Consider the following 27,999-nt stretch of genomic DNA (forward strand, 5'->3'; position numbering starts at 1 on the left):
CAACTATTTGGTCTTTCTGGACTGCTCAATCCATGTTGAGAGTGACACTAAAATGTCAATTGGTAGCTCTTGTTTTCTAATGGTGACCTTTACAGTACAATAACTCACTAGAGACCTTGCTATTTCACTGGGTGACCATCACTCTCAGCATCTGATTTTTTTTTTTTTTACTTTGGGTTGGTCAATTTCTTGAGAGAGGAGTTCTGGCTGTCAGCAGTTGGTGAACAAGAGGAAAAAAAACCAACTAATGATTGTGTATAAAGAATTTAACCTAATTCAGACTTGCAAGGTTAAGAACGTTTACTTTGAAAAAAAATCAATAATGTTGATATGGAATTTTGCAATAAAATGCTTGAGGGTGGGAGCCAATAAAGCAATTCCTTCAAAAAACTATGTGAAAGTTATTCTCCACCTAGAACATTATACAATGCCAGGTAAAGTCACCAATCAAATGTGAGCATACAATACAAATATCCTCACATATTTAAAGTCTGAAAAATGTATCATCTTTTCTGAGGAAATTACTAAAGGGAGTGATTTACCAAAACAGAAAAGGACTGAGAGTAAAGAAGTAGTAGTGGCAACACAAGAGAGAAACTAAATAAATTACAGGAGCAATGGAGATAAGAAATTCCAATATCAAAGCTATGCAGCATGTCCAGAGGGAATGAGTTCAGTGGTTCAAGAACATACAGATGTTTCTGGTTATTTTGAAAACAGGCATATATTTCTGTGGGAGAGTCAGAGACAATTCAAGAAAAGTTACATAAAAATTAGACAAGTAAACAAAAGGCAATTACTAACTCCAAGGAAAACCAAAGAGATGTATTAGAAGGGAATACAATCATTGTTCATCATATGGTTTGACTGTGAATAACTGAAATATAGTGTTAATAACATAAACAAAGTATACTTGATTTAGCCAATTCCTGTGTTCATTATAGGTGGAGAGGAAGTGAAAGAAGTAAAATGGTAGTGGAAGTGATAAAAGAGATAAATCAATAAGTAATAGGTGGATAGTATCTAAATCCAAAAAACAAACAAACAAACAAAAACATAAGCTTGCTATTTAAAAAAAGGAAGTAAATATCTTCAGAAAACAACTAAAATAGTTAAAAATGCATGTATTTGCAATGCCAGAAATGGAGAAGAGTGATGGAAAGAACTACTGGTTTTTATTGTAGCCCAATAAGGACAATTTCATTACAATATGCATACATAAATAAATTACATATATATATATAAATATATATAAAACTTCAGTTATATTGAAATTAAACATTTTTACAAAATTAAAGGTTGAGAATGCCCTGAGATTTTTTCCCCTATATTGCTAAAGGAATACATGCATTGTTACATGCAAATGTCAGTTTAATTTGCATAATCTTTAAATATTTTTCATCCTCTAAGTTTTGGTATCATTGGGCAAAGCTGTGTCCTTTCTTTCTAGCTAAACTTCTCCTCTGTGGAGAAAAGTCTGTCAAAATCTGGCCTATTCTTTCTCAGATTTCATTCAACCATCTTCTCCTGTTTCCTTCACCTTGGCCAAGATGAAACTGCCCCCAATTTTTTTAATGCTCTGCACCTTTTAATATCAAATTCTTTCACCTGCCCCCAGTAGAATAAAAAACTTGGAATAAGGTTGTTTTAAGTTTTTAATTCTTCAAGACCAATTAAAACTAAGGTTCCTTTCAGATGAGGCAGTCAATTTCCCTATTACCTTCCTCTGCCCACAATACTTTATTTCCACTCTTTCTCCTTTCTCCTGAGAAAGAATACTTATTTATTCACATGACATTCTTTCTGAACCAAGATGTTCAAAGGTAGAGACCGTGTCTTATTCCTCTTTACATCCTTTGGGCTGGACTAGCACACTAGCTGGCTTCCAGCAGAAGTGCAGGCAATGAACACGTTGTGAGTAAGTCAGTGGAGGAATGACCAGCAGAGGTGCAGTGTAAGAGTAAGTCATTCTTCCTCTTCTGCATGTAAAATCTGCCAGGAGCAACTGAATGCAGCGTCTCAAAACAAATATCAAAAACTAACCTACAACAATTCAAACTATTGTTGAAATACTACATTTTTATGAACCACAGAAGTGAATTAGCTCATTATCAATTTGCAAAACATCCAACTTTATGTACAAATATAATATTATGAGATAGTTTTACAGTAACTGTGTCTCTCAGCAGAATAAAATTGTTGCTAGAAAGGAAATCAAACAAAATATTATAAGATGTGTATTTGTTCACTCAGAATGAACTTTCTGAAGTACTTCTCTTGAAATACCTTTATATCTCACACTTAATTTGTCTACACTGTATAATTACATATTATTCAGATGAAATATCAGTAATAGAAATTGTTCCTGAATTTTACAGAGGAAGTATGTGCAAAGTTCTTTGAGTTAATCGTGAGCTATTTTTAAACTTCTGATTGTTAGTGTCCAGAAGGGAATGCTAAGTTGCAGTATTTTCTAAACAGTGTCCACATGTTTACATGGAATTTTGGCTTCTCTTCACCTTATCACTGAATGCTGAATTGTTACCTTCTGTCTGTCCTCAAATGATGAATTGTTACCTGTCTGTCTTCAGAAAAGATGAAAGGAAAGAAAAGACAGACAGTCCAATATTTCTGTGAAATCTCTGACCAGAAGGGCCGAGTCTTCACTTGTCTTATTTTTTTATGTTTTAGAGACAAGGTGTTTCTCTGTCACCCAGGCTGGAGTGCGGTAGTATGATTATAGTTCAGTGCAGCCTTGAACTCTTGGATTCAAGCAATCCTCCCACCTCACCCTCCCAAGTAGCTGGAACTACAGGTGCATGCCACCACACCCAGCTAATATTTTAAAATTTTTGTAGAGATGAGGGTCTCACCATGTTTCCTATGCTGATCTCACACTCTGGGCCTTAAGTGATCCTCCTGCCTCAGCCTCCCAAAGCTCTGGGATTACAGGCATAAGCTACTGTGCCAATCCTCTCCTTATTTTTGTATGCTCAGCATCCAATACACTACTTGTGTGTTGCATGGTATATCCTTGACACTTATTTTAATGAATAAATGCGCTAAAGGAATGTGCAATCTCTATAGATGAAGAAAACCCAGTGATACTAAACATGCTATAATTTGTTATAAACCGTATTTTATATCCCCATAAAATCATACGTAAGTCTCTAACCCCCAGTGGCTGATATTTGGAGGTGGGGCCTTTGGGAGGTGATGAGATCATAAGGGTGCTGCCCCCAGGATGGGATTAGTGCCCTTATAAGAGACACAAAATAGCTTCCTTCTTCTTTTCCTTCTTTCCAACATGTAAGGATAAATAGAGAAGACATCCATCTACAAACCAGGAAGTGGGTTCTTTTCATCAGACCCTAAGTGTGCCGGCATCTCTGTCTTGGACTTCCCAATCTCCAGAATTGTGAGGAAAAATAATTCATTATTTAAGCCACTCTGTCTGTGACTTGTTATAGCAGCCTGTACTGACCAAGACATATAACAATTTATGAGTAGGTAAAACACAGATGATTTCTTTTTCTTCTTTTTACTTTTGGTATTTCTGTATATTACTAAAAGTTCTTAAAAATCCTCTGAGGACCCTCTACTCAAATTGTGGCAAAAAGACCAGCTGCATCATGGATATCACCTGGGCACCTATTAGGAACAAAAATCCTCAGCCGACTCTCCAGGCCTACTGAATATGAATCTGCATTTTTAACAAGATCCCCGGGTGTTTTTACATGCAAAATTCAGTTTGGGAAGCACTACTTTAAAAAAGTTCATTGTAATAACTCATAAAATGGATCTCTCCATTTTTTAAAAAAGTACCTGATATTGTCATTAACTTTTTGTTTTCTTAATGTAAATTCCAAGTATTGAGAAATACTTGGGGAAGGGTATTACTGCCTACTTGACTGAGCCATTGAAAAGTTCATTTTTCACACAACCTTGATGATGGTGAAACAGCCAGCCATTTGGTTGCCTGGGGGAAGAGTATTCTGGGAAGAGGAAGTGGAAGCAGGTATTGCCCATGCCTTGGAAGGGCAATTGGAGTGTTCAAGGATCAGCAAGAAGCTTATTTTGGCCGGATTAGAATGATAAAGGGAGAAAGAGTAATAAAGTGGTGGGAGGGAAGTCATGTGGGGCCTTGCAGATCTTTCTAAGGACACTGATGTTTACTGCCAGGGAAATGGGGAATTCCTGGAAAGCTGGAGCCGAAGCTGGCATGATCCATTCTATCATAGAACAGTGTCTCTCTGCCTATGTGTTAATAGTAGTCTACAAGGGAAAACATTGGAATCAGGAATCCAGTTAAAATGTGAATGCTATGCCTCCAGGGTACAATGGAAATGGTTTAGAGAAGGTAGGAGAGAAAGTGGGAAGAAGTGGTCAGATTCTGCTTGTACTTGGAAGACAGACTGTATAAGATTTCCTGAAAGATCAGATGTAGGTTGGGAAGGACAGAAAGAGCTCAAAAATAATACCTGAGTCTTCAGTTGAGTAATTGACAATAATTAACATGGAAAACACTGCAAGGGAAGAAGGGATTTTTTACTTTCTTCTTTTTCCATTTTTGTTTTGTTTTGTTTTAATTTTTGGTTGTGGTGATGACTTCTGGTTTTGACATGTTAGATTGAGGCGAATATTAGCATCTGTGTAGAACTATTAAGGAAGAGTTGGATGCACAAAATTAGAGTTCAGATGAGAAGTATAAATTGGAGATAAAAATTTTGTTATCAGCAGACAAATAGGATTTCAAGTAATTAGTCTACATAAGACCAGGATGGGAGTGCGTATAGATATGAAAATTGAAACATTCAAACGGTAAGGCTGTACCACAATCATGTTTAAAGGTTGTGTAGATAAGGATAAATCAATAAAGGAGGCTAGGAAGAAACACCAGGGGAGGTAGAAGGAAAAGACCAGGAGTGTGAGGCATCCACACCAAGAAAGTTTCCTAAGGTAAGAAGAGTGATGATGACTCTGTCAAATAAATGAGGCTGTAGGTTCAGTCAGCTGAGGTTTGAGGTTGGCATTGCATGCGGCAATGTGAAGATCATTGGTGATTGAGAAAAACAGCATGTTCACTGGTCAGTTGTGAAGAAAACCTGGTTTAGAAGAAGAAATTGGGATAAGAAAGAGACCATCCCTTCCCTTCCCTTTCCTCCCCTCCCCTCCCCTCCTTCCTCCATCCCTCCATCTCTCCCTCCCTATCTCCCCGCCTCCCTCCCTCCTCCCCTCCTGCCCCCTTCCTCTCTCCCTTCCTCCCTCTCTTCCTGCCTGCCTTCCTTTCTTCCTGTTAGTATTGTAGAGTTCTGTCTGGCCTCCTTCTGAATGTAGTGATCTAGTCCTTGGTGACGAGCTGATAATGACAGAGAGGAAGACTTGTCAAAGGGATAGAGAGGTCCACTCTGGTGTGAATGTGGGGTGCTTTCAATAGACAGGAACAAAGATGGTTTGAAATCACAAGAGTGAAGGGAAGAATGTGTGGGCATGATGGCATGTAGGTGGGTAGAGTTGAGGTCAGAGCTTGTGTAATCTCCCTACTGATGGTTTGGATTTTCCTAGTAAAATGGGAAGCAAGGTCATGCATGGAAAGTGAGGACAGGAGAAAGAAGGTATTGCACTATTGGACATTTCTGAGGACACAGAAACAGGTGAGAAATAAGACTCTAGGTCTGTGCTATTCAGAATGTGGTCTATAGACCAGCAGCATCAACGTGACTTGGGAGCTTGTTAGAAATGAAGAATCGCCCCACAACAAACAAACCAGAATCTGCACTTTATTAAGATCTTCAAGTGATTTCAAAGCCAGCTTTTCTCAAATTTGCACACTGGAATGAATTAAGACTATTCTAAAAATCTGCATGCCCAGGTCACACCCACGACCAATTTCATAACAATATTTTGGGGATTGAGACCCCAGCATCAGTAGGTTTTAAAACTACCTAGGTGATTTTAGCATGAAATCAATTTTGATGACTGAATGCTCTGGTTATTTAAACAAGTAAATAAACTCAGGAAAGCCCCCTTGAGGATAATGATCCTGTCTTTAAAGAGACCAGTCTGCTAGGCTGTGAGTTTTCTCCAGCTATATATGGCTGTTCAGGTGCAGGTGTGGAAGAGGCAATGAAGTGGATTTAATGAGGGTTGAGGTTCTGCCAAACGACTGAGAACAGCAGGTGATGTTCCACTTGCTGTCTCGCCCTCCCTCCCACCCACAATTCTCCTTTCCATCTAGAACAGCTCCCTTTGTATCTGTTCTACATTTTAGCTTTCTGGAAAAGAGTTAAAAGCAAGTGTGCAAGAGTTAAATGCACTGAAATGTACTATGCCTTTCCCCTCTGTATTCATCAGATCGAGTGTCTGACAATACAATGGGTTCCCATTGTGTATGAGTGTGTGCACAGGCAAGGCATAAGACAGACTGAATTTTTATTTAAGCTAGAATATACTCATTAGCAAATCTGTGTGACCCCAGAGTCTCGAATATCATTTCCTTTTTTTTTTGTTTTGCCTTTCCATTTTTTCCTTTGTTGATTTATACACATTTCTAACTTTGATTCTTCATTTAATTTTGATAATTTATATTTTCTAATGATATTTCTCTAAAATTTTCCAGTTTGTCTTAGGGATTTATAAATAGTGTTGCCTTAAAATCGTTTAATACCTTTTCTCTGTCCTATTCAATTTGTCATGTCTAATTTTTAAATTTTCTTTTTTTCTGCCTTTTTGTCATATTTTATAGAGTTTTGACTGTCTTGCTCATTGATTTAAAGACTAATTTTCTGGTCTTATGTATTTCAGTTTTCTCTTTTTATGAAATACAAACATATATAAAACTAAAATTTATTGGGGGGGCGGAGCAAGATGGCCAAATAGGAACAGCTCCAGTCTCCAACTCCCAGCGCGAGCGACACAGAAGACCGGTGATTTCTGCATTTTCAACTGAGGTACTGGGTTCATCTCACTGGGGAGTGCCGGACGATCGGTGCTGGTCAGCTGCTGCAGCCCGACCAGCGAGAGCTGAAGCAGGGCGAGGCATTGCCTCACCTGGGAAGCGCAAGGGGGAAGGGAATCCCTTTTCCTAGCCAGGGGAACTGAGACACACAACACCTGGAAAATCGGGTAACTCCCACCCCAATACTGCACTTTAAGCAAACAGGCACACCAGGAGATCATATCCCACACCTGGCCGGGAGGGTCCCACGCCCACGGAGCCTCCCTCATTGCTAGCACAGCAGTCTGCGATATCGCGGCAAGGCAGCAGCGAGGCTGGGGGAGGGGTGCCCGCCATTGCTGAGGCTTAAGTAGGTAAACAAAGCTGCTGGGAAGCTCGAACTGGGTGGAGCTCACAGCAGCTCAAGGAAACCTGCCTGTCTCTGTAGACTCCACCTCTGGGGACAGGGCAATAACAAACACAGCCGAAACCTCTGCAGACGCAAAGGACTCTGTCTGACAGCTTTGAAGAGAGCAGTGGATCTCCCAACACGGAGGTTGAGATCTGAGAAGGGACAGACTCCCTGCTCAAGTGGGTCCCTGACCCCTGAGTAGCCTAACTGGGAGACATCCCCCACTAGGGGCAGTCTGACACCCCACACCTCACAGGGTGGAGTACACCCCTGAGAGGAAGCTTCCAAAGCAAGAATCAGACAGGTACACTCGCTGTTCAGAAATATTCTATCTTCTGCAGCCTCTGCTGCTGATACCCAGGCAAACAGGGTCTGGAGTGGACCTCAAGCAATCTCCAACAGACCTACAGCTGAGGGTCCTGACTGTTAGAAGGAAAACTATCAAACAGGAAGGACACCTACACCAAAACCTCATCAGTACATCACCATCATCAAGACCAGAGGCAGATAAAACCACAAAGATGGGGAAAAAGCAGGGCAGAAAAGCTGGAAATTCAAAAAATAAGAGCGCATCTCCCCCGGCAAAGGAGCGCAGCTCATCGCCAGCAACGGATCAAAGCTGGACGGAGAATGACTTTGACGAGATGAGAGAAGAAGGCTTCAGTCCATCAAATTTCTCAGAGCTAAAGGAGGAATTACGTACCCAGTGCAAAGAAACTAAAAATCTTGAAAAAAAAGTGGAAGAATTGATGGCTAGAGTAATTAATGCAGAGAAGGTCATAAACGAAATGAAAGAGATGAAAACCATGACACGAGAAATACGTGACAAATGCACAAGCTTCAGTAACCGACTCGATCAACTGGAAGAAAGAGTATCTGCGATTGAGGATCAAATGAATGAAATGAAGCGAGAAGAGAAACCAAAAGAAAAAAGAAGAAAAAGAAATGAACAAAGCCTGCAAGAAGTATGGGATTATGTAAAAAGACCAAATCTACGTCTGATTGGGGTGCCTGAGAGTGAGGGGGAAAATGGAACCAAGTTGGAAAACACTCTTCAGGATATCATCCAGGAGAACTTCCCCAACCTAGTAGGGCAGGCCAACATTCAAATCCAGGAAATACAGAGAACGCCACAAAGATACTCCTCGAGAAGAGCAACTCCAAGACACATAATTGCCAGATTCACCAAAGTTGAAATGAAGGAAAAAATCTTAAGGGCAGCCAGAGAGAAAGGTCGGGTTACCCACAAAGGGAAGCCCATCAGACTAACAGCAGATCTCTTGGCAGAAACTCTCCAAGCCAGAAGAAAGTGGGGGCCAATATTCAACATTCTTAAAGAAAAGAATTTTAAACCCAGAATTTAATATCCAGCCAAACTAAGTTTCATAAGTGAAGGAGAAAGAAAATCCTTTACAGATAAGCAAATGCTTAGACATTTTGTCACCACTAGGCCTGCCTTACAAGAGACCCTGAAGGAAGCACTAAACATGGAAAGGAACAACCGGTACCAGCCATTGCAAAAACATGCCAAAATGTAAAGACCATCGAGGCTAGGAAGAAACTGCATCAACTAACGAGCAAAATAACCAGTTAATATCATAATGGCAGGCTCAAGTTCACACATAACAATCTTAACCTTAAATGTAAATGGACTAAATGCTCCAATTAAAAGACACAGACTGGCAAACTGGATAAAGAGTCAAGACCCATCAGTGTGCTGTATTCAGGAGACCCATCTCACACGCAGAGACATACATAGGCTCAAAATAAAGGGATGGAGGAAGATTTACCAAGCAAATGGAGAACAAAAAAAAGCGGGGGTTGCAATACTAGTCTCTGATAAAACAGACTTTAAACCATCAAAGATCAAAAGAGACAAAGAAGGCCATTACATAATGGTAAAGGGATCAATTCAACAGGAAGAGCTAACTATCCTAAATATATATGCACCCAATACAGGAGCACCCAGATTCATAAAGCAAGTCCTTAGAGACTTACAAAGAGACTTAGACTCCCATACAATAATAATGGGAGACTTCAACACTCCACTGTCAACATTAGACAGATCAATGAGACAGAAAGTTAACAAGGATATCCAGGAATTGAACTCATCTCTGCAGCAAGCAGACCTAATAGACATCTATAGAACTCTCCACCCCAAATCAACAGAATATACATTCTTCTCAGCACCACATCGTACTTACTCCAAAATCAACCACGTAATTGGAAGTAAAGCACTCCTCAGCAAATGTACAAGAACAGAAATTATAACAAACTGTCTCTCAGACCACAGTGCAATCAAACTAGAACTCAGGACTAAGAAACTCAATCAAAACCGCTCAACTACATGGAAACTGAACAACCTGCTCCTGAAGGACTACTGGGTACATAATGAAATGAAGGCAGAAATAAAGACGTTCTTTGAAACCAATGAGAACAAAGATACAACATACCAGAATCTCTGGGACACATTTAAAGCAGTGTGTAGAGGAAAATTTATAGCACTAAATGCCCACAAGAGAAAGCAGGAAAGATCTAAAATTGACACTCTAACATCGCAATTAAAAGAACTACAGGAGCAAGAGCAAACACATTCGAAAGCTAGCAGAAGGCAAGAAATAACTAAGATCAGAGCAGAACTGAAGGAAATAGAGACACAAAAAACTCTCCAAAAAATCAATGAATCCAGGAGTTGGTTTTTTGAAAAGATCAACAAAACTGACAGACCACTAGCAAGACTAATAAAGAAGAAAAGAGAGAAGAATCAAATCGACGCAATTAAAAATGATAAAGGGGATATCACCACCGACCCCACAGAAATACAAACTACCATCAGAGAATACTATAAACACCTCTACGCAAATAAACTGGAAAATCTAGAAGAAATGGATAATTTCCTGGACACTTACACTCTTCCAAGACTAAACCAGGAAGAAGTTGAATCCCTGAATAGACCAATAGTAGGCTCTGAAATTGAGGCAATAATTAATAGCCTACCAACCAAAAAAAGTCCAGGACCAGATGGATTCACAGCTGAATTCTACCAGAGGTACAAGGAGGAGTTGGTACCATTCCTTCTGAAACTATTCCAATCAATAGAAAAAGAGGGATTCCTCCCTAACTCATTTTACGAGGCCAACATCATCCTGATACCAAAGCCTGGCAGAGACACAACAAAAAAAGAGAATTTTAGACCAATATCCCTGATGAACATCGATGCAAAAATCCTCAATAAAATACTGGCAAACCGGATTCAGCAACACATCAAAAAGCTTATCCACCATGATCAAGTGGGCTTCATCCCTGGGATGCAAGGCTGGTTCAACATTCGCAAATCAATAAACATAATCCAGCATATAAACAGAACCAAAGACAAGAACCACATGATTATCTCAATAGATGCAGAAAAGGCTTTTGACAAAATTCAACAGCCCTTCATGCTAAAAACGCTCAATAAATTCGGTATTGATGGAACGTACCTCAAAATAATAAGAGCTATTTATGACAAACCCACAGCCAATATCATACTGAATGGGCAAAAACTGGAAAAATTCCCTTTCAAAACTGGCACAAGACAGGGATGCCCTCTCTCACCACTCCTATTCAACATAGTGCTGGAAGTTCTGGCTAGGGCAATTAGGCAAGAGAAAGAAATCAAGGGTATTCAGTAAGGAAAAGAAGAAGTCAAACTGTCCCTGTTTGCAGATGACATGATTGTATATTTAGAAAACCCCATTGTCTCAGCCCAAAATCTCCTTAAGCTGATAAGCAACTTCAGCAAAGTCTCAGGATACAAAATTAATGTGCAAAAATCACAAGCATTCTTACACACCAGTAACAGACAAACAGAGAGCCAAATCAGGAATGAACTTCCATTCACAATTGCTTCAAAGAGAATCAAATACCTAGGAATCCAACTTACAAGGGATGTAAAGGACCTCTTCAAGGAGAACTACAAACCACTGCTCAGTGAAATAAAAGAGGACACAAACAAATGGAAGAACATACCATGCTCATGGATAGGAAGAATCAATATCGTGAAAATGGCCATAGTGCCCTAGGTAATTTATAGATTCAATGCCATCCCCATCAAGCTACCAATGAGTTTCTTCACAGAATTGGAAAAAACTGCTTTAAAGTTCATATGGAACCAAAAAAGAGCCTGCATCTACAAGACAATCCTAAGTCAAAAAAACAAAGCTGGAGGCATCACGTTACCTGACTTCAAACTATACTACAAGGCTACAGTAACCAAAACAGCATGGTACTGGTACCAAAACAGAGATATAGACCAATGGAACAGAACAGAGTCCTCAGAAATAATACCACACATCTACAGCCATCTGATCTTTGACAAACCTGAGAGAAACAAGAAATGGGGAAAGGATTCCCTATTTAATAAATGGTGCTGGGAAAATTGGCTAGCCATAAGTAGAAAGCTGAAACTGGATCCTTTCCTTACTCCTTATACGAAAATTAATTCAAGATGGATTAGAGACTTAAATGTTAGACCTAATACCATAAAAATCCTAGAGGAAAACCTAGGTAGTACCATTCAGGACATAGGCATGGGCAAAGACTTCATGTCTAAAACACCAAAACCAACGGCAGCAAAAGCAAAAATTGACAAATGGGATCTCATTAAACTAAAGAGCTTCTGCACAGCAAAAGAAACTACCATCAGAGTGAACAGGCAACCTACAGAATGGGAGAAAATTTTTGCAATCTACTCATCTGACAAAGGGCTAATATCCAGAACCTACAAAGAACTCAAACAAATTTACAAGAAAAAAACAAACAACCCCAGCAAAAAGTGGGCAAAGGATATGAACAGACATTTCTCAAAAGAAGACATTCATACAGCCAACAGACACATGAGAAAATGCTCATCATCACTGGCCATCAGAGAAATGCAAATCAAAACCACAATGAGATACCATCTCACACCAGTTAGAATGGCGATCATTAAAAAGTCAGGAAACAACAGGTGCTGGAGAGGATGTGGAGAAATAGGAACACTTTTACACTGTTGGTGGGATTGTAAACTAGTTCAACCATTATGGAAAACAGTATGGCGATTCCTCAAGGATCTAGAACTAGATGTACCATATGACCCAGCCATCCCATTACTGGGTATATACCCAAAGGATTATAAATTATGCTGCTATAAAGACACATGCACACGTATGTTTATTGCAGCACTATTCACAATAGCAAAGACTTGGAATCAACCCAAATGTCCATCAGTGACAGATTGGATTAAGAAAATGTGGCACATATACACCATGGAATACTATGCAGCCATCAAAAAGGATGAGTTTGTGTCCTTTGTAGGGACATGGATGCAGCTGGAAACCATCATTCTTAGCAAACTATCACAAGAACAGAAAACCAAACACCGCATGTTCTCACTCATAGGTGGGAACTGAACAATGAGATCACTTGGACTCAGGAAGGGGAACATCACACACAGGGGCCGATCATGGGGAGGGGGGAGGGGTGAGGGATTGCATTGGGAGTTATACCTGATGTAAATGACGAGTTGATGGGTGCAGCACACCAACATGGCACAAGTATACATATGTAACAAACCTGCACGTTATGCACATGTACCCTACAACTTAAAGTATAATAATAATAAATAAATTAAAAAAAAAAAAAAACTAAAATTTATTATAGACAAATTAGACTGATCTGTAGGAAAAGGGAAAACTAGTCATCAGAGACAACCTAGGCATATTTTAAAATGTTAATTATATTTATTACTGTCTTTTTAAAAATTTGTTTTAAATCTTTGTAGATACATAGTAGATGTATATATTTATGGGTGCATTAGATCTTTTGGTATAGGCATGCAATGCATCATAATCACATTATGGAAAATTAGGTATCCATCCCCTCAAGCATTTATCCCTTGTGTTACAAACAATCCAATTATATTATTTTAGTTATTTTAAAATGCACAATTAAATTATTATTGACGATAGTCACTGTGTTGTTCTGTCAAATACTAGGTCTTATTCATTTTTTCTATTTTTTTGGTACTCATTAACCATCCCCATCTTCCCCTTACCCACCCCCCACCCCCCAACTACCCTTCTCAGCCTCTGGCAACCCTCCTTCTACTCTCTATCTCCATGAGTTCAATTGTTTTAATTTTCGGATCCCACAAATAAATAAGAAGATGTGATAGTTATCTTTCTGTGCCTGGCTTATTTCACTTAACATAATGACCTCCAGTTCCATCCATGTTGTTGCAAATGGAATGATCTGATTCTTTTTTATGGCCAAATAGTACTCCATTTTGAATAAATCCTACATTTTCTTTATCCACACATCTATTGGTGGACAATTAGTCTATATATATTCTTTTTTTTTTTTTTTTTTTTTTTTGGAGACGGAGTCTCGCTCTGTCACCCAGGCTGGAGTGCAGTGGCCGGATCTCAGCTCACTGCAAGCTCCACCTCCCGGGTTCACGCCATTCTCCTGCCTCAGCCTCCCGAGTAGCTGGGACTACAGGCGCCTGCCACCTCGCCCGGCTAAGTTTTTGTATTTTCAGTAGAGACGGGGTTTCACTGTGTTAGCCAGGATGGTCTCGATCTCCTGACCTCGTGATCCGCCCGTCTCGGCCTCCCAAAGTGCTGGGATTACAGGCTTGAGCCACCGCGCCCGGCCTTAGTCTATATATATTCAATAGCTCTCTGTAAAGATGCTTCTATGCATTTATGTACAGACTCTGCCTGCCTATTTGTATTTAAAATGGTCTCATATGACAGTCTTGATTATATCCTTGACTTATTCTTAGTTTGACATTATAGAGAGTAATGAAAGTGGGGATGGAGTTACGGAGATTGGGATTCAAATTCTCACTCTGCTACTACTTTGTGAGATTAAATGTAGATAATTTTTTATCCACTCTGATGATCTTTCTTCTCACATATTTTCTGTAGAAAGCAGAGATGATCACACCCACCTCACAAGGATGATGAGAGGATTGTGACTGTAAGTACTTACCACCTCAAGAAATTTACACCAGTGTCAATGGCCATGTTTTGATCTTTATTATTATAAGCAAATTGTTTTTCAATCCCTCAGTATGCATTTTGTGTATTTATATGATATTTTTTTACATGTCTTGGAAGTACTTTCGGTGGATTAAAGGATTTAAAAGGATTTAAATAAATCTCCTAAAATACAATAGTTAATATGATAAATAATACTGGATATTCTAATATCACTTTTGCATAGATGAAAAATTCTATTGTTTTAATGTGAATTTACTTGAACACTTTAGGGTTAAATATTTATTCTTCAATGATATGGAAGAAGAATATACCCATGAAAAGTGGATAAGTCCATGGAGCTCCTTTCAACACAGATTCTTGGAGAGAATTAATCCCTATGGCAGTGACTTTTCTTCTCTGCATCTGCCACTACTAGTTCTAAAAAAATCATTAAAATTACTTTTATATTGTATGGCTGAGATAAAGATCCTTCATTAAGAAAGAATTAATGAGAAAAATAAATTCAAATTCATTCACTATATTTAAGAAGAATTTTCCTTAAACATGTTTTTGGCAAATTTGGCAAACTGGGCAGATGCAAAAGCAATACTTTGCCTTAGGAGAATTTGGCATTAGATGAACTAAATTGTGAAAAATCAGTTATTCAATAAGTAGAGTTTATGCCACACAGTATAATATATAGTGATCTTTATGATTTTCTTACATTTTCCTTGTTTATTTTTTGCTTTATTGTGTCAGGAGCAGAGAAATAGGTTATACCTTCAGCTGTCACATTTATTTTAATTTGCCATTTATGGTTTCCTTTCAAAGATTCAGGTTTTCTCCTAACTCATTAATTCCCACATTTATTTACACTTAGTTCATTGTGCTTTTCAGTTTTGTCCAGTTTTCTTTTCCTATTTGTAACCAAGTAAGTTGAAAGAATAGTGAATGTATTTTTGTTTATTTGTTTAATGTAGAAAACTTTTGAGTATGAACTTGCCTCTGCATACACATTAACCATATTCTGAGCACTTCAATATTTAGTAATTTCTGATCACAATGCCACCAAGTGCCACTGTCCTGTTTGCCCAACATGCTGCAGTTTCAGCATGCTTCTAAATGGACATAGTTGGTATTTCCTTTTCCTCTTTAACCCTACTTATTTATTTAAAAATATTTATTTGTTGCTGCACTGAACAAGATACAGTAGATAAGGTTGGGGAAATAGTAAAAATCTAAATACATACATGAATAAAAAGATGCTTTACAATTAAGACAGTGTGATATTAGCAAAAGAACAGACAAATCGATGAAGGAAACAGTACAGAGAGCTTAGAAATTGACCCCCACAGACATAGCCAAATGTTCTTTGACAAAGTAGCAAAGGCAATGCAATGGAGAAAAGATAGTCTTTCAACATTATGCATTTGTCAAGATCATAGAATGTACAACACCGAGAGTGAACCCTAATCTAAAGTGTGGGCTTTGGATGATAATAATGTTTCAATGTTCGGGTGGCTGTGCATGTGCCAGGGCAGAAGGTATAGGTAAGTCTATTTTCTGTGCAACTTTGCTGTGAACTTAAAACTACTCAAAACAATTTAAAAAGATACTTCAGATAAGAGTTTTTGAAGAAAATGGCTGAGGGTACTATAGTATGATAGGAAAGAAGGAGAGGGAGCAAATTTTAATAGGTTCTGGGCTTCCTCTCTGAGGGTACTTAACATCCTCCTATTTGGGTAAGTGGGGCTAATTTCCCAATTGTCAGAGTTTGCTGCTGCTCTTGTGGGGACAGTAAAATCATTGCTACCAAATGTTATCAAATTTTGCCTGTGTGTCTATTTCCATGTGTTTAGGTGAAAGAGTATTTTCAAAATTATTATTATTAAAGTTTAGTATAAATTATTTATTGCCTAACATGATCCTTTTGATGAAACAACATTTATATACTTGCTAAAACAGAAAGAGCACTTTAATTACTTTGCAGCTATTAACCAACATTATTGGTCATATTGCTCAAATTCTCCACATTTTTATTTGTTTCTGCTGACTTGTTCTGTCAGTTTCTGCTGACTTGTTCTGTCAATGACAGAAAAAGTATGTCAAACAATTTAGTATCTTTGTACTTCAAAAAACATGTTGTGAGTGCATTTCAGATACATGTGGATGCTTTATTATTCACTTCATAAATATTCATGACGGGAATAGCTCCATTGACATTTTATCTTAATTGACGAGTGCTTTCAAGTTTTGTCCTTGACATATTTTAGTATCAAATGTTTGAGCAAATCAAACTTTGTTCCATTTTAGAGGTTTTTGTTTTGTTTTATCTTATTCTTAACTTCCTTTAGTCATATGAATTAGGCAAAGACTTGAAACACTCATTTTTATATGATTTCTATAAAGATGAAACTAAGTCAAACTACTTCAAACCAATTTCGGATTGTTAAAAAAAAATAGAAAGACTTCTTAGTAACCTTTCCTAAGGTGATTAAAAAAATTAAAATATCAACCAAAACACTAAATGCAGTTGTTATCATTCAATGTATATTACTTTTGACAGGAAGTTGATGAGATAATCCAGTTCAAATTTTAAAAAGAGAGAAAACTAGACAAAGAGAAAACATACTGGCATGCACATTCCTTGATTGAAATACTGATATTTACTTTATATTCAAAGTGCTTTCAATGTCTGATCAAATCATGGTTTCCATTTTACTATCTGATGCGCTTCAACCTTAGAGATCATTGTATCACAGCACGTCTTATTTGGTTGTATCCATTTATGTATTTCACTTGGCACACAGGTACGTGTTAATATTCATATTTTTAGAATCCACACAACAACCTAGTAATGGGTGTGGTCAAGTAAAAAGAATAATTCTTTCAGGGTGGAATCATCATTTGTACAATGCAGCTGTATTGAAACTTCTTTGAAACCCACAGCACACAGCTGAGATAGTCCAATTTTTAAAAAGAAACTTACTATACCAATTTGCAAGCTCAAGATTTTAGAATAATTTGAAAAGCTTTGAGTTCTACTCATTGCTTATTGTCGTTGCTGGCTTAAATTTATTTCCCATCTAGATAGAAATAAAAGGTAAAAAGCTTAATTATTTTGCATCGTATTTCATTATTTTCTTTCGTTAGTGGTAATGAAATGAAACACATGTCTGAAGTTCGCAGAAAGACTCCTTGGTAATGACTTTCTTTAGGCATCATTGAGTTTTCTCATTTAATCATTAATTTTATTATTTTATGCAGTGCTTTGCAAAGCACTCCCTTCTGTGGGTTTACATATACATGGGTACACAACCTGTCTGCTGTTTTAAAACATTAGTTCCTGTCAAAACTATTTATGTAATTTTCAAATATTATAAATCCCCATGCTTATTTCCTATTGGCATGCTGTCTTTATTATATTATGGAATATTATTATTTAGACCTGAAGTTTTGACAAATGACACCAACAAATCTATTGATTCATTCCATTACATTATAGGAAAAGTCCCTGTTGGCAGCAATGCCACTGAGCTTCAAAACAGCGGCCTTGTCAGGTAATACAAGCCGTGGTATTTTCTTCGCCTCTTTTGACACATGGTGTAGGATAGTATGCAAATTGGTACAATTCTACAGGGCTGGAGGACAAAAGCAAAAATCAAGATTAAGCAGGGACATTTCCCAATGTGTACTGCTAACACCCACCTAAAGGTAATACAAGACATTAACGGATTATGTGAAATCTCCACTTGCAAAATTTTCAAAAAATTTAAGGAAAAATGTGCTTTCAGTTTCTCTGACTTTTGTCAGAAACTTTTTACCTAAGTAAAGTTGCTCTTTTACTTCTTGAAATGTTTCCTGTATTTATGCTGAGTGAGTTTGACTAGTTTGCCAGCAGCTCCATCTACCTCCTGAAGCAACATTTGAAGATGTTTCTTGCTTTTATAACAATATATGCTTATATACAAAGGTATGCTTTCTCTCTATGATAATCCCTCATCTCTCATATCACTTGTAAATGCATATATATATATATATATATATATATACACACACATATATTTTTTCAAACAAACAAAAGCATTAGAGTTTTGCAGGCTCATAGAAACCTCTGCTGTTATGAATCATCTTATATTTGAAAGAATTTTAAACCTATTTTTCAATTCAGTTCTTCTCCTATGGTTCTTATGCCAAGGTGACTTCAAGAGTAATATCTATATGGCTAATCAAGTTCTGAAATAGAGATTGATTGGTGTTTTGGTCCCCACATGTCCACATGGCATTTTTCTTGACAAATCTACAGAGGCACTGATAGGATTACAGGTCATGGATAAAGGAAACTAGGTCTGTTGTGGTTGGTGTATCTGCTTGGGAGAAGAGCCTGAATCCAATATTTTTGTGGGAAAGGAAACAGACATTTGCCATGCCGCCATCATTCCCTGTGTAGGCAATCCTCTTAGCAACTTCAAGTAAGTTTTGTACTCATTTGGCTGATAAATACATTTGAGTTCAAGAGGTTAAGTGACTTGTAAGTGGCTGAGATTAGGATTTGGTTTGTCTGGGCTCTTGTGACTGCTCCCTCTCTTATTTTCTATGGGAGAATAAATGTGATTAATTGGGTAACCCATATGACCGGCCTGTTGGTAGCAACTGGCAGACAAACCATTGAAACACATCTCTTCATATAGGAAAACTAGAGAGGATGGAGATAAAGACACAAAAATAGCATAGTCATTTTAGAAATCTAGATGTAAAAGAGGAATAGACACACGAGGCGAGATGATGTTTGATTACGATACAGAACAGATTCCTAAAACACTTAAATGTAATTAAAGATATAAAAAGGATAGAACAGAACATAAAAAAGTTATGAATATACAGCACTATAATTAGTTGCTTCTTTTTGAGACACAGCACTAGTTTCAGACTTGTCCATTAAAAAGTAAAAAAGAGAGAAGGCTGCTTATGAAGACAAAGACGATCTAAATGCAGAGCTTGGCAGGTGGTTGCCATTGAGGAAGGATAAACACAGTTAGGATAGCCTTCGAGAAGATCCTACAAGTGATAAAATATTGTCTAGAGTGCTAGGGAACTTTCACAATTTTATTGGCAATTTAATATAATTCAATCGCAGTCTACATCATCAAGACTTAGTATATTCAGTTCTATTTTGCAGACAGTAATGAATCTGAAATTTATGTTTGGCAGTACACTCCAGAAAGCAACATTTCCCTTGATGCATCTGCTCTGATAATTTGCTCATTTAGCTATACAAATGACACTGCAACTGACATGGAAAGCCAGTTATACAAGATTCCAACACAGCAGAGACCCTGCAAGCTTCTAAGACTTTCTCCCACTTTCAAATGTCACAAAGACAGATTCTTAAGAGTGTTTCTGAAAAAAATAGCATCTTGGAATTGGTCCATCTTCAATTAAATGATGGCAGTGATCATCCCTATGAAGTTTTGAAAGTCACATCTCTTCTTCAAGAAGGCATTTTGTGAAAGGAAACCAGGATCATTGTATACGGTTAAAAAAAAAAAATCTTAAAGATAGACTCCTTTTGAGAAAAACAGAAACACACAATTTTAAATCTTACAGACACTACTGATTTGAACTTAATGTTGACTGTATTAAATTACAAAATTTAAAATGTGGCTTCTGTTTTTTAATTAATTAATTTATGCATTTATTTTGAGAGGGAGTCTCACTGTTACCCAGGCTGGAGTGCAATGGCACGCTCTCGGCTCTCTGCAATCTCAGCCTCCTGGGTTCAAGCGATTCTCCTGCCTCAGCCTCCCAAGTAGCTGGGACTAAAGGTGCATGCTGCCACACCTGGCTAATTTTTTGTATGTTAGTAGACATGGGGTTTCACCGTGTTGTCCAGGCTGGTCTCAAACTCCTGAGCTCAGGCAGTCTGTCCGCCTTGACCTCCCAAAGTGCTGGGATTACAGACATGAACCATCACTCCTGGCCAAAATGTTGCTTATTTTAGCCCCTTTAAATTAAAGTTATAAATATTGTTTTTATTTGTAAATCTAGAAAATCACATAAAATAAGAATGATTCTTTTCAAGGGATCATTTGAACAATATACATTAAATTCAAATTGAATAGTGTAAATAACAAAGCAGTGACACTATCTATATTATATGTGTGAGAGGGGTTTAATACCTACGTAATGAGTTGATAGGTGCAGCAAACCACCATGGCACATGATTACCTGTGTAACAAACCTGCATATCATGTACATGTACCCCAGAACTTAAAATAAAAATAAAAATTAAAAAAAAAGAGAGAAAGATCATTTACTTAAGTCAAGTGTGAAAGCAGAGTCCCCCCCGCCCCCCAGCACTACTGACATTTGTCTCTGGATAATTCTTTGTGGTGAGGGCTAACCTGTGCATTGAAGGATGCTGAGAAGGATCCCTGGTCTCTACTACCCAATGGAAGTCAGTGGTAGTCCTCCTCCAGGCGTGACAACAAAAAATGACTCCAGACATTGTCAAATATCCCCCAGGGAGTGACACTGTCCCAGTTGAGAACCACTATGTTAGAATTTTTTCTTGTGATTCTGCCATTAAGATTTTTTCCCCTTTTCTCATATTTTTTATCCTCTAAAATCTTCCTACCCTCACCTCTCAGAAAACGTAAGCTCCATGAGAACCTTGTTCATCTTGTTTAACACAAGCAGACCCTAGAAACTTTAATACTTCTTGAATAAGTGAATACAAATAAAATCAAAATAAATCTGCTCATGCTCTATTTGACTGGATAAAGGATGTGATTAGATTAATAATATATGTAAATCTTTGTGAGTTCTTCAGCTGTGTGTTAAATGGCATTTTATTTACCTTGGATAAGTGAACTTTACAAATAATATCAATTGTTCACACTTGCCCTATCTCCCATCTGCTTATTGGGTTGCAAATTCAACTAATAGCCATTGCAGGCAAGGTTGTGGAGAAATAAGTAAGAAACGTATTATATACTGTGACTGTTTTGTGGATTATAAACTGGGAAAAACTACAGAATGTCACGATCCCTTGTCAACTGAAAAGGAAAAACACAATTCACATAAACTGGTTGTTTGGCTTTGATTACTTTTCAATGGGATGTTCCAACAATGGAAAGGATGTGTTCATACTTGTGGGTAAAAACTAATGGTGGACAAGCTCATAGACTTCAAAAGAATGCAAATTAATTGAGGCAGTTTCAGTGCAGGCTACACTGGAAAACTGAAGAAAGAAGCAAAACGAGGTATCTGCTTTTATTAAGGGAGGTGCTAGAGCATGTGAGGATGTGAGTTCTAAGCTTGATCTGAAGCTAGACATGGGCCAAACTCAGCACAGAAGCAAAAATCTCAGCAACACCTGAAATCTAATGTTATTCAAAAAAGTGTGGATCCAGGGACTGGTAGAGAGAAAAACACCAGGCAACCAGTGACAAAGGTCAGAGAAACGAGTCAGGTACAGAGAAACTCTATCACTGGCGAACAGACATAGGGGTAGCAGGAATTCAGCCTGCTTGGATGCCAGAGCTTAAACCAGCATCCAGATATGGGAGCTAAGAGTCCAGCAGACTTAGAGAACTAGAAGGAGCTAGTGGTAATGTGTTTCTAGTCTTTTTGGTCCCTGGTTTGAGGGACTTATTTCCTCAGAAGACTCCCCTCAACCGGGCTTCTAATAGAGCCATCACATGAGAAACGTTTTGGGCTAAAGTTGCTAGCAGGCATGCTCCAGCACCTGCAGGATGGACCATACCCTGTCTATCTCATTGTGGGGTTAGAGGAGGCATGTGCCATCTGCTGCTATTGGGTGACTAACAGGAAACTTGGTCCTGTTGTACAGAAAGCAAGGTAGGGAGAGAAGGAGGTAAGCAGAGAGGGAGAGAAGAAAGGAGGTTGGGTGGGATAAGATGATGGGTAGTTATATAAAGATATTACATCATTCATGGATTTTATACAATATGCTTAAGTTAAAAGTATACTTTACAAAGTTGCAAATGCAGAGTGTGTGTAGAGTCCTTTCCTGTAATTGTTTTGTGGATGTCATCATGTTTTGAGATCTTCCCACAATTTTTCTGACAGACTTCCCTAGAACAAAGCATGCCCCCTCCGCCTGTTGCAATCAATACTCTAGTTCCTGGAACAGACAAAATGTGAGAAGCTATAGCTCTTACAGAATGCTGTTTAATAAGAATTATTTCCAGTCTAAATGTGTGAACTTTTGGGGAAGCTTTCTATACATGTAAGCTATTGCCAGTCTTCTTTGATGACAAACTGATATGGTTTAGCTGCGTCCCCACACAAAACTTATCTTGTAGTTCCCACAATCCCCACGTGTCATGGGAGGGACCTGGTGGGAGGTAATTGAATCATGGGGGCGGGACTTTCCCATACTTTTCTCATAATAGTGAATGAGTCTCATGAGATCTGATGGTTTTATAAAGCGCAGTTCCCCTGCACATGCTCTCTTGACTGCCACCATGTAAGACGTGCCTTTGCTCCTCTTTTGCCTTCCACCATGATTGTGAGGCTTCCCCAGCCATGTGGAACTCTGAGTCCATTGAATCTCTTTTTCTTTATACATTATCCAGTGTGAGAATGGACTAGTATACAAACATACTCAGGTGTCCTTTGTGGAGAACAATTCTTCCCAAAATCTCCCCTCAAGACAGAACCTTTGTGCCACTCCATTTCATGCTAAACAGTCCAATTGAGAGCTCTGCCTTGCTGTATCTATTTAAGATTCTTACCATTTCTTTTATTCCCCTTTTAAAGTCACTTTCTTCTCCCAGTGCTTTCCTGAAGCTGCTTTCTCTGAGGCTTCTTATGAATTTATGCTGGTTACATCATTCTCACATCTTTGGTATGTCCAAGGAATTGACCATTCTGTTCCCTCCCCTTTGACATCAAATGAGCCCACTCGATTTTCCTGCTACTTCCCTTGTTATTTACCTGACACCATTGGTCTCTTTGTGTTCCATTAGCTCTGACTGTATTTCTGTGATTCCACTGCTGCATGCTCCTCCTGATCAATCCCCTCATCTGGCAGTTGCTTGTCTCATTTCCTTCCCTGCTTGTCTCTTCAGGATTTTGCCTGAGAAAGCTTCCTTGTTACATCTCTTGAACTTGAATCCTTGGGCTGGAGTGAGTTCTGCAAGAACCTGAGACAGACACTCTGTCTCCTTAGACCTCATCATTCCACCCATTATCACATCATTAGTCTCTATCTTTGCATTCACTATCACATCTTTAGGTCTGTTTATTTCCTCCTGGACCACTCCCTTCTTCCCCGACCACCACCACCACTCCATTGGACCACCACTCTTCCACTCCCATAGCTCTATTACCTCCAGGACAACACATACCAAATCGCCATCCTCAATGCTAACCTTTCTCCAAAGCTCCCAATTGGATTATTTTCAATGAAATGTCTACAATTCCCACATTTAATATACACAAAAGCAAATCCGTTTTCTCTAGGCCACACTGTCTCAAAGACTTGCTGTTGCTAATCATTTTCTTCCTCTTATCTTCTGCAAATAGGGTCAAAGCAGCCCGCTCCACAGTGCTGAGGTTGGAGCTGGGGATAGAATGGAGATGTTTAATTCTGGTTTGCATTCATGTGATGCCTATACTTAAAGTTATAGTGTCTCCCATAAGACCGTGATATTGGGGAGCTCTTGCACCCAGACATCTGTCTCCTTCACCGGGCAAGAGCTCCACCCAAATCCAAACCCATATTTGTGGTGTTAGTCAATCCCTTCTGAGCCAAAGCAGCTTGAAAGTCCCAATATTTACCTAATTCCTCTTGCTTTAGGCTTTTCTCCAAAACTACTGGTCTGGCAATTCTTCAGAGTCTTTGCAAACTCTTGAATCTTTTAAATATACTTCAAAATGATATTTTATTTAGATTTTTAAAAATTACTTTCAGTCAGAAAGGGAATTGTTTTGAATGACCCAGCTAGCATTCCTGGAAATTCAATGATTTCTCTTTTCTCCACCATTACTTCAATTCAGACCCTTCTAATCCCATCAGAGAATGATAAAATCATCTCTAAATATGATTTCTTAAGTCATTTCTTGTTCCCACTCAGTGAATTCATATTCGTCTTCCTGAAATACAATTATGACACCTTCCTCCAATACAGTTCTAACACCTTCCTCCTTCCACACTCAGAAATGGTCAATGTTGTTCCACTGCCAAAGGAGTCATTACAAATTCCTTAGGCACAGGAATGCAAGTTTGTTTCCAGGACATGCCCTCATCTAATCTCCCTCTTTTCACCACTGTGCATTTAAAAGATGCTTCAAATAAATGAATTCCACATTAGCAAACCTTCTGTTTCTAAATATGTTTGTGCATACACCCCCTTTCTTCAGCACAGAGTGATCTTCTCAGCTTCTTTACAAGGCATCTTATTGCACATAGTGCTTACCCGGCCTCCCATGCAGAGAAGCTCTCCTATTCCCTTGTGTCAAGACTCTTTTACCTTCAACGATACTTGTATTGCTACTTTGTATTCCAGGACTGTGTTTAACATAGCTCAACATTTTAAGTACTGGTATATCACTATTAGGGTACCCTCATCTCACCCAATTACACCTGGTGTAGTGCATATTACATTAGGTAATTCATCCTTACCCTGAAGATTTATCTTTTTTAAATGTACACATGGCTTTTTAGAAATGAGAAAAATTTCAATACAGTTGGTATCACTCTTACCCAAGTCAACTGGAAAAAGAAGTAACCAAGTCAGCTGTTGAATCATAAGAGGGGTAAGTAAAGAATAAAAGAAAAGTCTGAACAGAAGTAGACTTTTAGAATAAAACTTGGAATAGGTATCACATGATAAGGTAAAGTAAATCCAGGTTTTAGAACTATCTTCCTATGCCTGGGAGAAGGGAAAGAGCCCAGACCCAAATAAGAGAGACTGAGAATGTATGTGTTCAGTGCAAAATTGGCACTGCTAGGCCTAGAACACAGTTTAGGATTGCAGACTGAGTAGGTTAAATAAAGTTTCTGCTTTTTCATCCATTTTAAGCATCCACAGAACTCTTCTAGGACAATAGGAGGAATCAGCAGACCATAATTAACAACTGCAAGTCATAAAATCAGAAAGACAAAGAACTATGGCTCAGGGGAAAACAGAAAAACAAACAAACAAAAACCTGTTCCACAGAAGAGCATAATTCCCCATTGATATGGTTTGTCTGTGCCCCCACCCAAATCTCATCTTGAATTGTAGCTCCCATAATCCTCACATGTTGTGGGAGGTAAATGAATCATGGGGGTGGGTTTTTCCCATGCTGTTCTCGTGATAGTTAATAAGTCTCACGAGATCTGATGGCTTTATAAAGGGTAGTTCCCCTGAACATGCTCTCTTGCCTGCCACCATGAAAGATGTGCCTTTGCTCCTCATTTGCCTTCCACCATGATGGTGAGGCCTCCCCAGCCATGTGGGACTGTAAGTCTATTAAATCTCTTTTTCTTTATAAATTTCCCAGTCTCAGGTATTTCTTCATAGCAGTGTGAAAATGGACTAATACACCCATAAAAGACACTAACTTCTAAACACTGACTTAAAGCTATAGGGAAAGAAAATTTGTAAATGGATCTAGTGAGCAAGAGAAGGCAATGATCATTGATTATAGAATTTTCTTAATTTCTAATTTGGTATCATTAACATGCTCTGAAGGAAGAAAGCTTATTTGTTGTATTTTAAGGAAAAGAGTATAATTAAGATTTTCTAAATATGTGTGTGGCCTTTATCACTCTGTTTTCCCATCAGATCTTAAAAATTTGCACCCAAAATGTCCTCTACATGGTTATTAATTACAGTTGGAATGCCCTCCTGTGTTGGCCTTTCATTCATGTATAGCAAGTGAGTGAATGAATGAATGAATGATTAGTGGAATATTATACAAATTTCTTGTTTGCCTTTCTGCCTCTTCAGATACTACCTTCACTTAGAATAATGTTTAAATTAGAAGTGAAACTGGGATTATCTTCCAAGATATAGCATTGCTTTTCAATTTTGCTCATAATTTTCTCCATGAGTTGTTCATTTTAGAAAAACCCTAAACAAATATCAAATTTTTAGGCTGATTATTTATAATGTTGACTAATATTTAAATCCATATTGATAAAGTTTACTTCTGTGTGTACATCTGGCATACGAACTTTGCCTTCATTCTGAGTTGTATGTTTTAGTATTATGCAGAGAGTGTAGCAAATTTATTGTAAGATTAGCCCATTCTGTGAAAAACATCTGTCTACATGGAAGTTTAACATTCTTATCAAATGTTTGTCTTCAGATTTTACAAAAACCTTGGAAACTTTGAAAACTTTTCTGTTCCTTGTCATATAAAACTTATCTCTTATCCTCTTCATCTTAGAAATACAGTTCAAATTGGAAATGATAGTTCAAATATCACATTGTGCTTATAATTTTAATTATATACATGATCTGTGAAGCAATGCTGCACACTTCCCAAAAGTCTGATATCCTTTGGAGAAGCAAAGAAATTCCATAAAGTAAAATTTCCCAAGTCAAATTAATTTTACACAAACACACCAACTCTCTTTCTCAACACAAATAGTTTGAAGACTTGGAGTGCCACTTCAGCATATTTGTCTTCCTTAGTTACTTACGCTCAGATGTAAGAAGTCATGTAAAGAGTTGTGTCAACTCTCTACCTGCAAACTGTAGGATGTGTTATGTGTTTGAGAATAAATTGGGCTTAAAAGGTCTTCTACCCTTGCAACTTTCCTTCTCCTCCATTTAGACTTTAGAGTCCATCTTGGGGGAAATGGCACCAGCAAAGCAAGTTTCAACCCCGGTTACCAAGCTGGATGCATGAAAAAACCACAGCCTTCCTTTCATCTTTCATGAAAAGTAAAGAAAACTTAAAGGAGGTAAGCCTTCTGTGCATGAATTTTGAAGCCTCCGTTTGAACGCAAAATGAGATTCCAAGAGAAAGAAAGAACCAAGTCCAGATCCAGGGCCATCTCGTGCATTGCCATATACCTAGAGATCACCACTGAGAAAACGCCCGCCTTCTCTCTTGCATAGATGTGAATGAAGGAAGCAGAAAGATGTAGAGAGAGTCTTTTCCCAATGCTCATACCTCCTTAAACATGGAGAAGAGTTCTGCTTCTCTTGACAGGAAATAAAAAGGGGAATAATAAGACATAATTCGGCCACCACTATCAAAGAAACATCTGAATAAGGACTCCAACTAATGGATATAGCTTAAGACATGAGTTTTTGAATATAGATGAAATCGATCCTTAAAATGATAAAAACCAACCCAACTTAAGATTAATATGTTTTATAAATTAAGCACAGTATATTTCTGTTTGTGTATTTCTGCCAACCTGATCCTCAAAATTGGAAAATATTAACACTATCCGCAGTTAATGAAGGTGTGGAGGAAAATGGTGACAGATTATATCTTGGTACAGCCTTATTTGAAGGGCAATTGCCTAGAATGTCTCAGAATTTTAACTGCATATGCCTTTGAGCCAGCAATGCTACCTGTAGAGGAATATCCCATGGAAATATTTGTAGTGTGCAAAGACAGATGCACAAAGATCAAAGAGAATCTAAGTGACCACATGTAGGAAATGATCA

The 27,999-nt window shown here is 38.1% G+C and overlaps 1 protein-coding gene and 1 long non-coding RNA gene across 8 annotated transcripts in view; one reads left to right on the top strand and one right to left on the bottom strand.

The window, feature by feature from the left end:
- The window catches only part of PNPLA4 (patatin like phospholipase domain containing 4), a 248,908-nt gene that overhangs the window by 178,420 nt on the left and 42,489 nt on the right, over positions 1 to 27,999 (bottom strand). The window contains exon 7 of one of the 7 annotated variants that reach the window (XM_028841799.2): positions 3,526 to 5,105. The exons of the other annotated variants lie outside the window; for them this stretch is intronic. Within the exon in view, the coding sequence (XP_028697632.1) occupies positions 5,082 to 5,105 (24 nt within the window). The 3' untranslated portion in view covers positions 3,526 to 5,081. Of the gene's footprint in view, positions 1 to 3,525; positions 5,106 to 27,999 lie in introns of those variants that run through there. 7 annotated transcript variants of the gene reach the window in all.
- On the top strand, positions 6,271 to 27,734 carry LOC144338463 (uncharacterized). The gene is made up of 3 exons (XR_013412657.1): positions 6,271 to 6,950; positions 14,300 to 14,351; positions 27,152 to 27,734. It is a non-coding gene; the product is annotated as an uncharacterized LOC144338463 (long non-coding RNA).

The sequence above is a fragment of the Macaca mulatta genome, chromosome X, assembly GCF_049350105.2.
Source record: "Macaca mulatta isolate MMU2019108-1 chromosome X, T2T-MMU8v2.0, whole genome shotgun sequence".
Lineage (NCBI taxonomy): Eukaryota > Metazoa > Chordata > Mammalia > Primates > Cercopithecidae > Macaca > Macaca mulatta.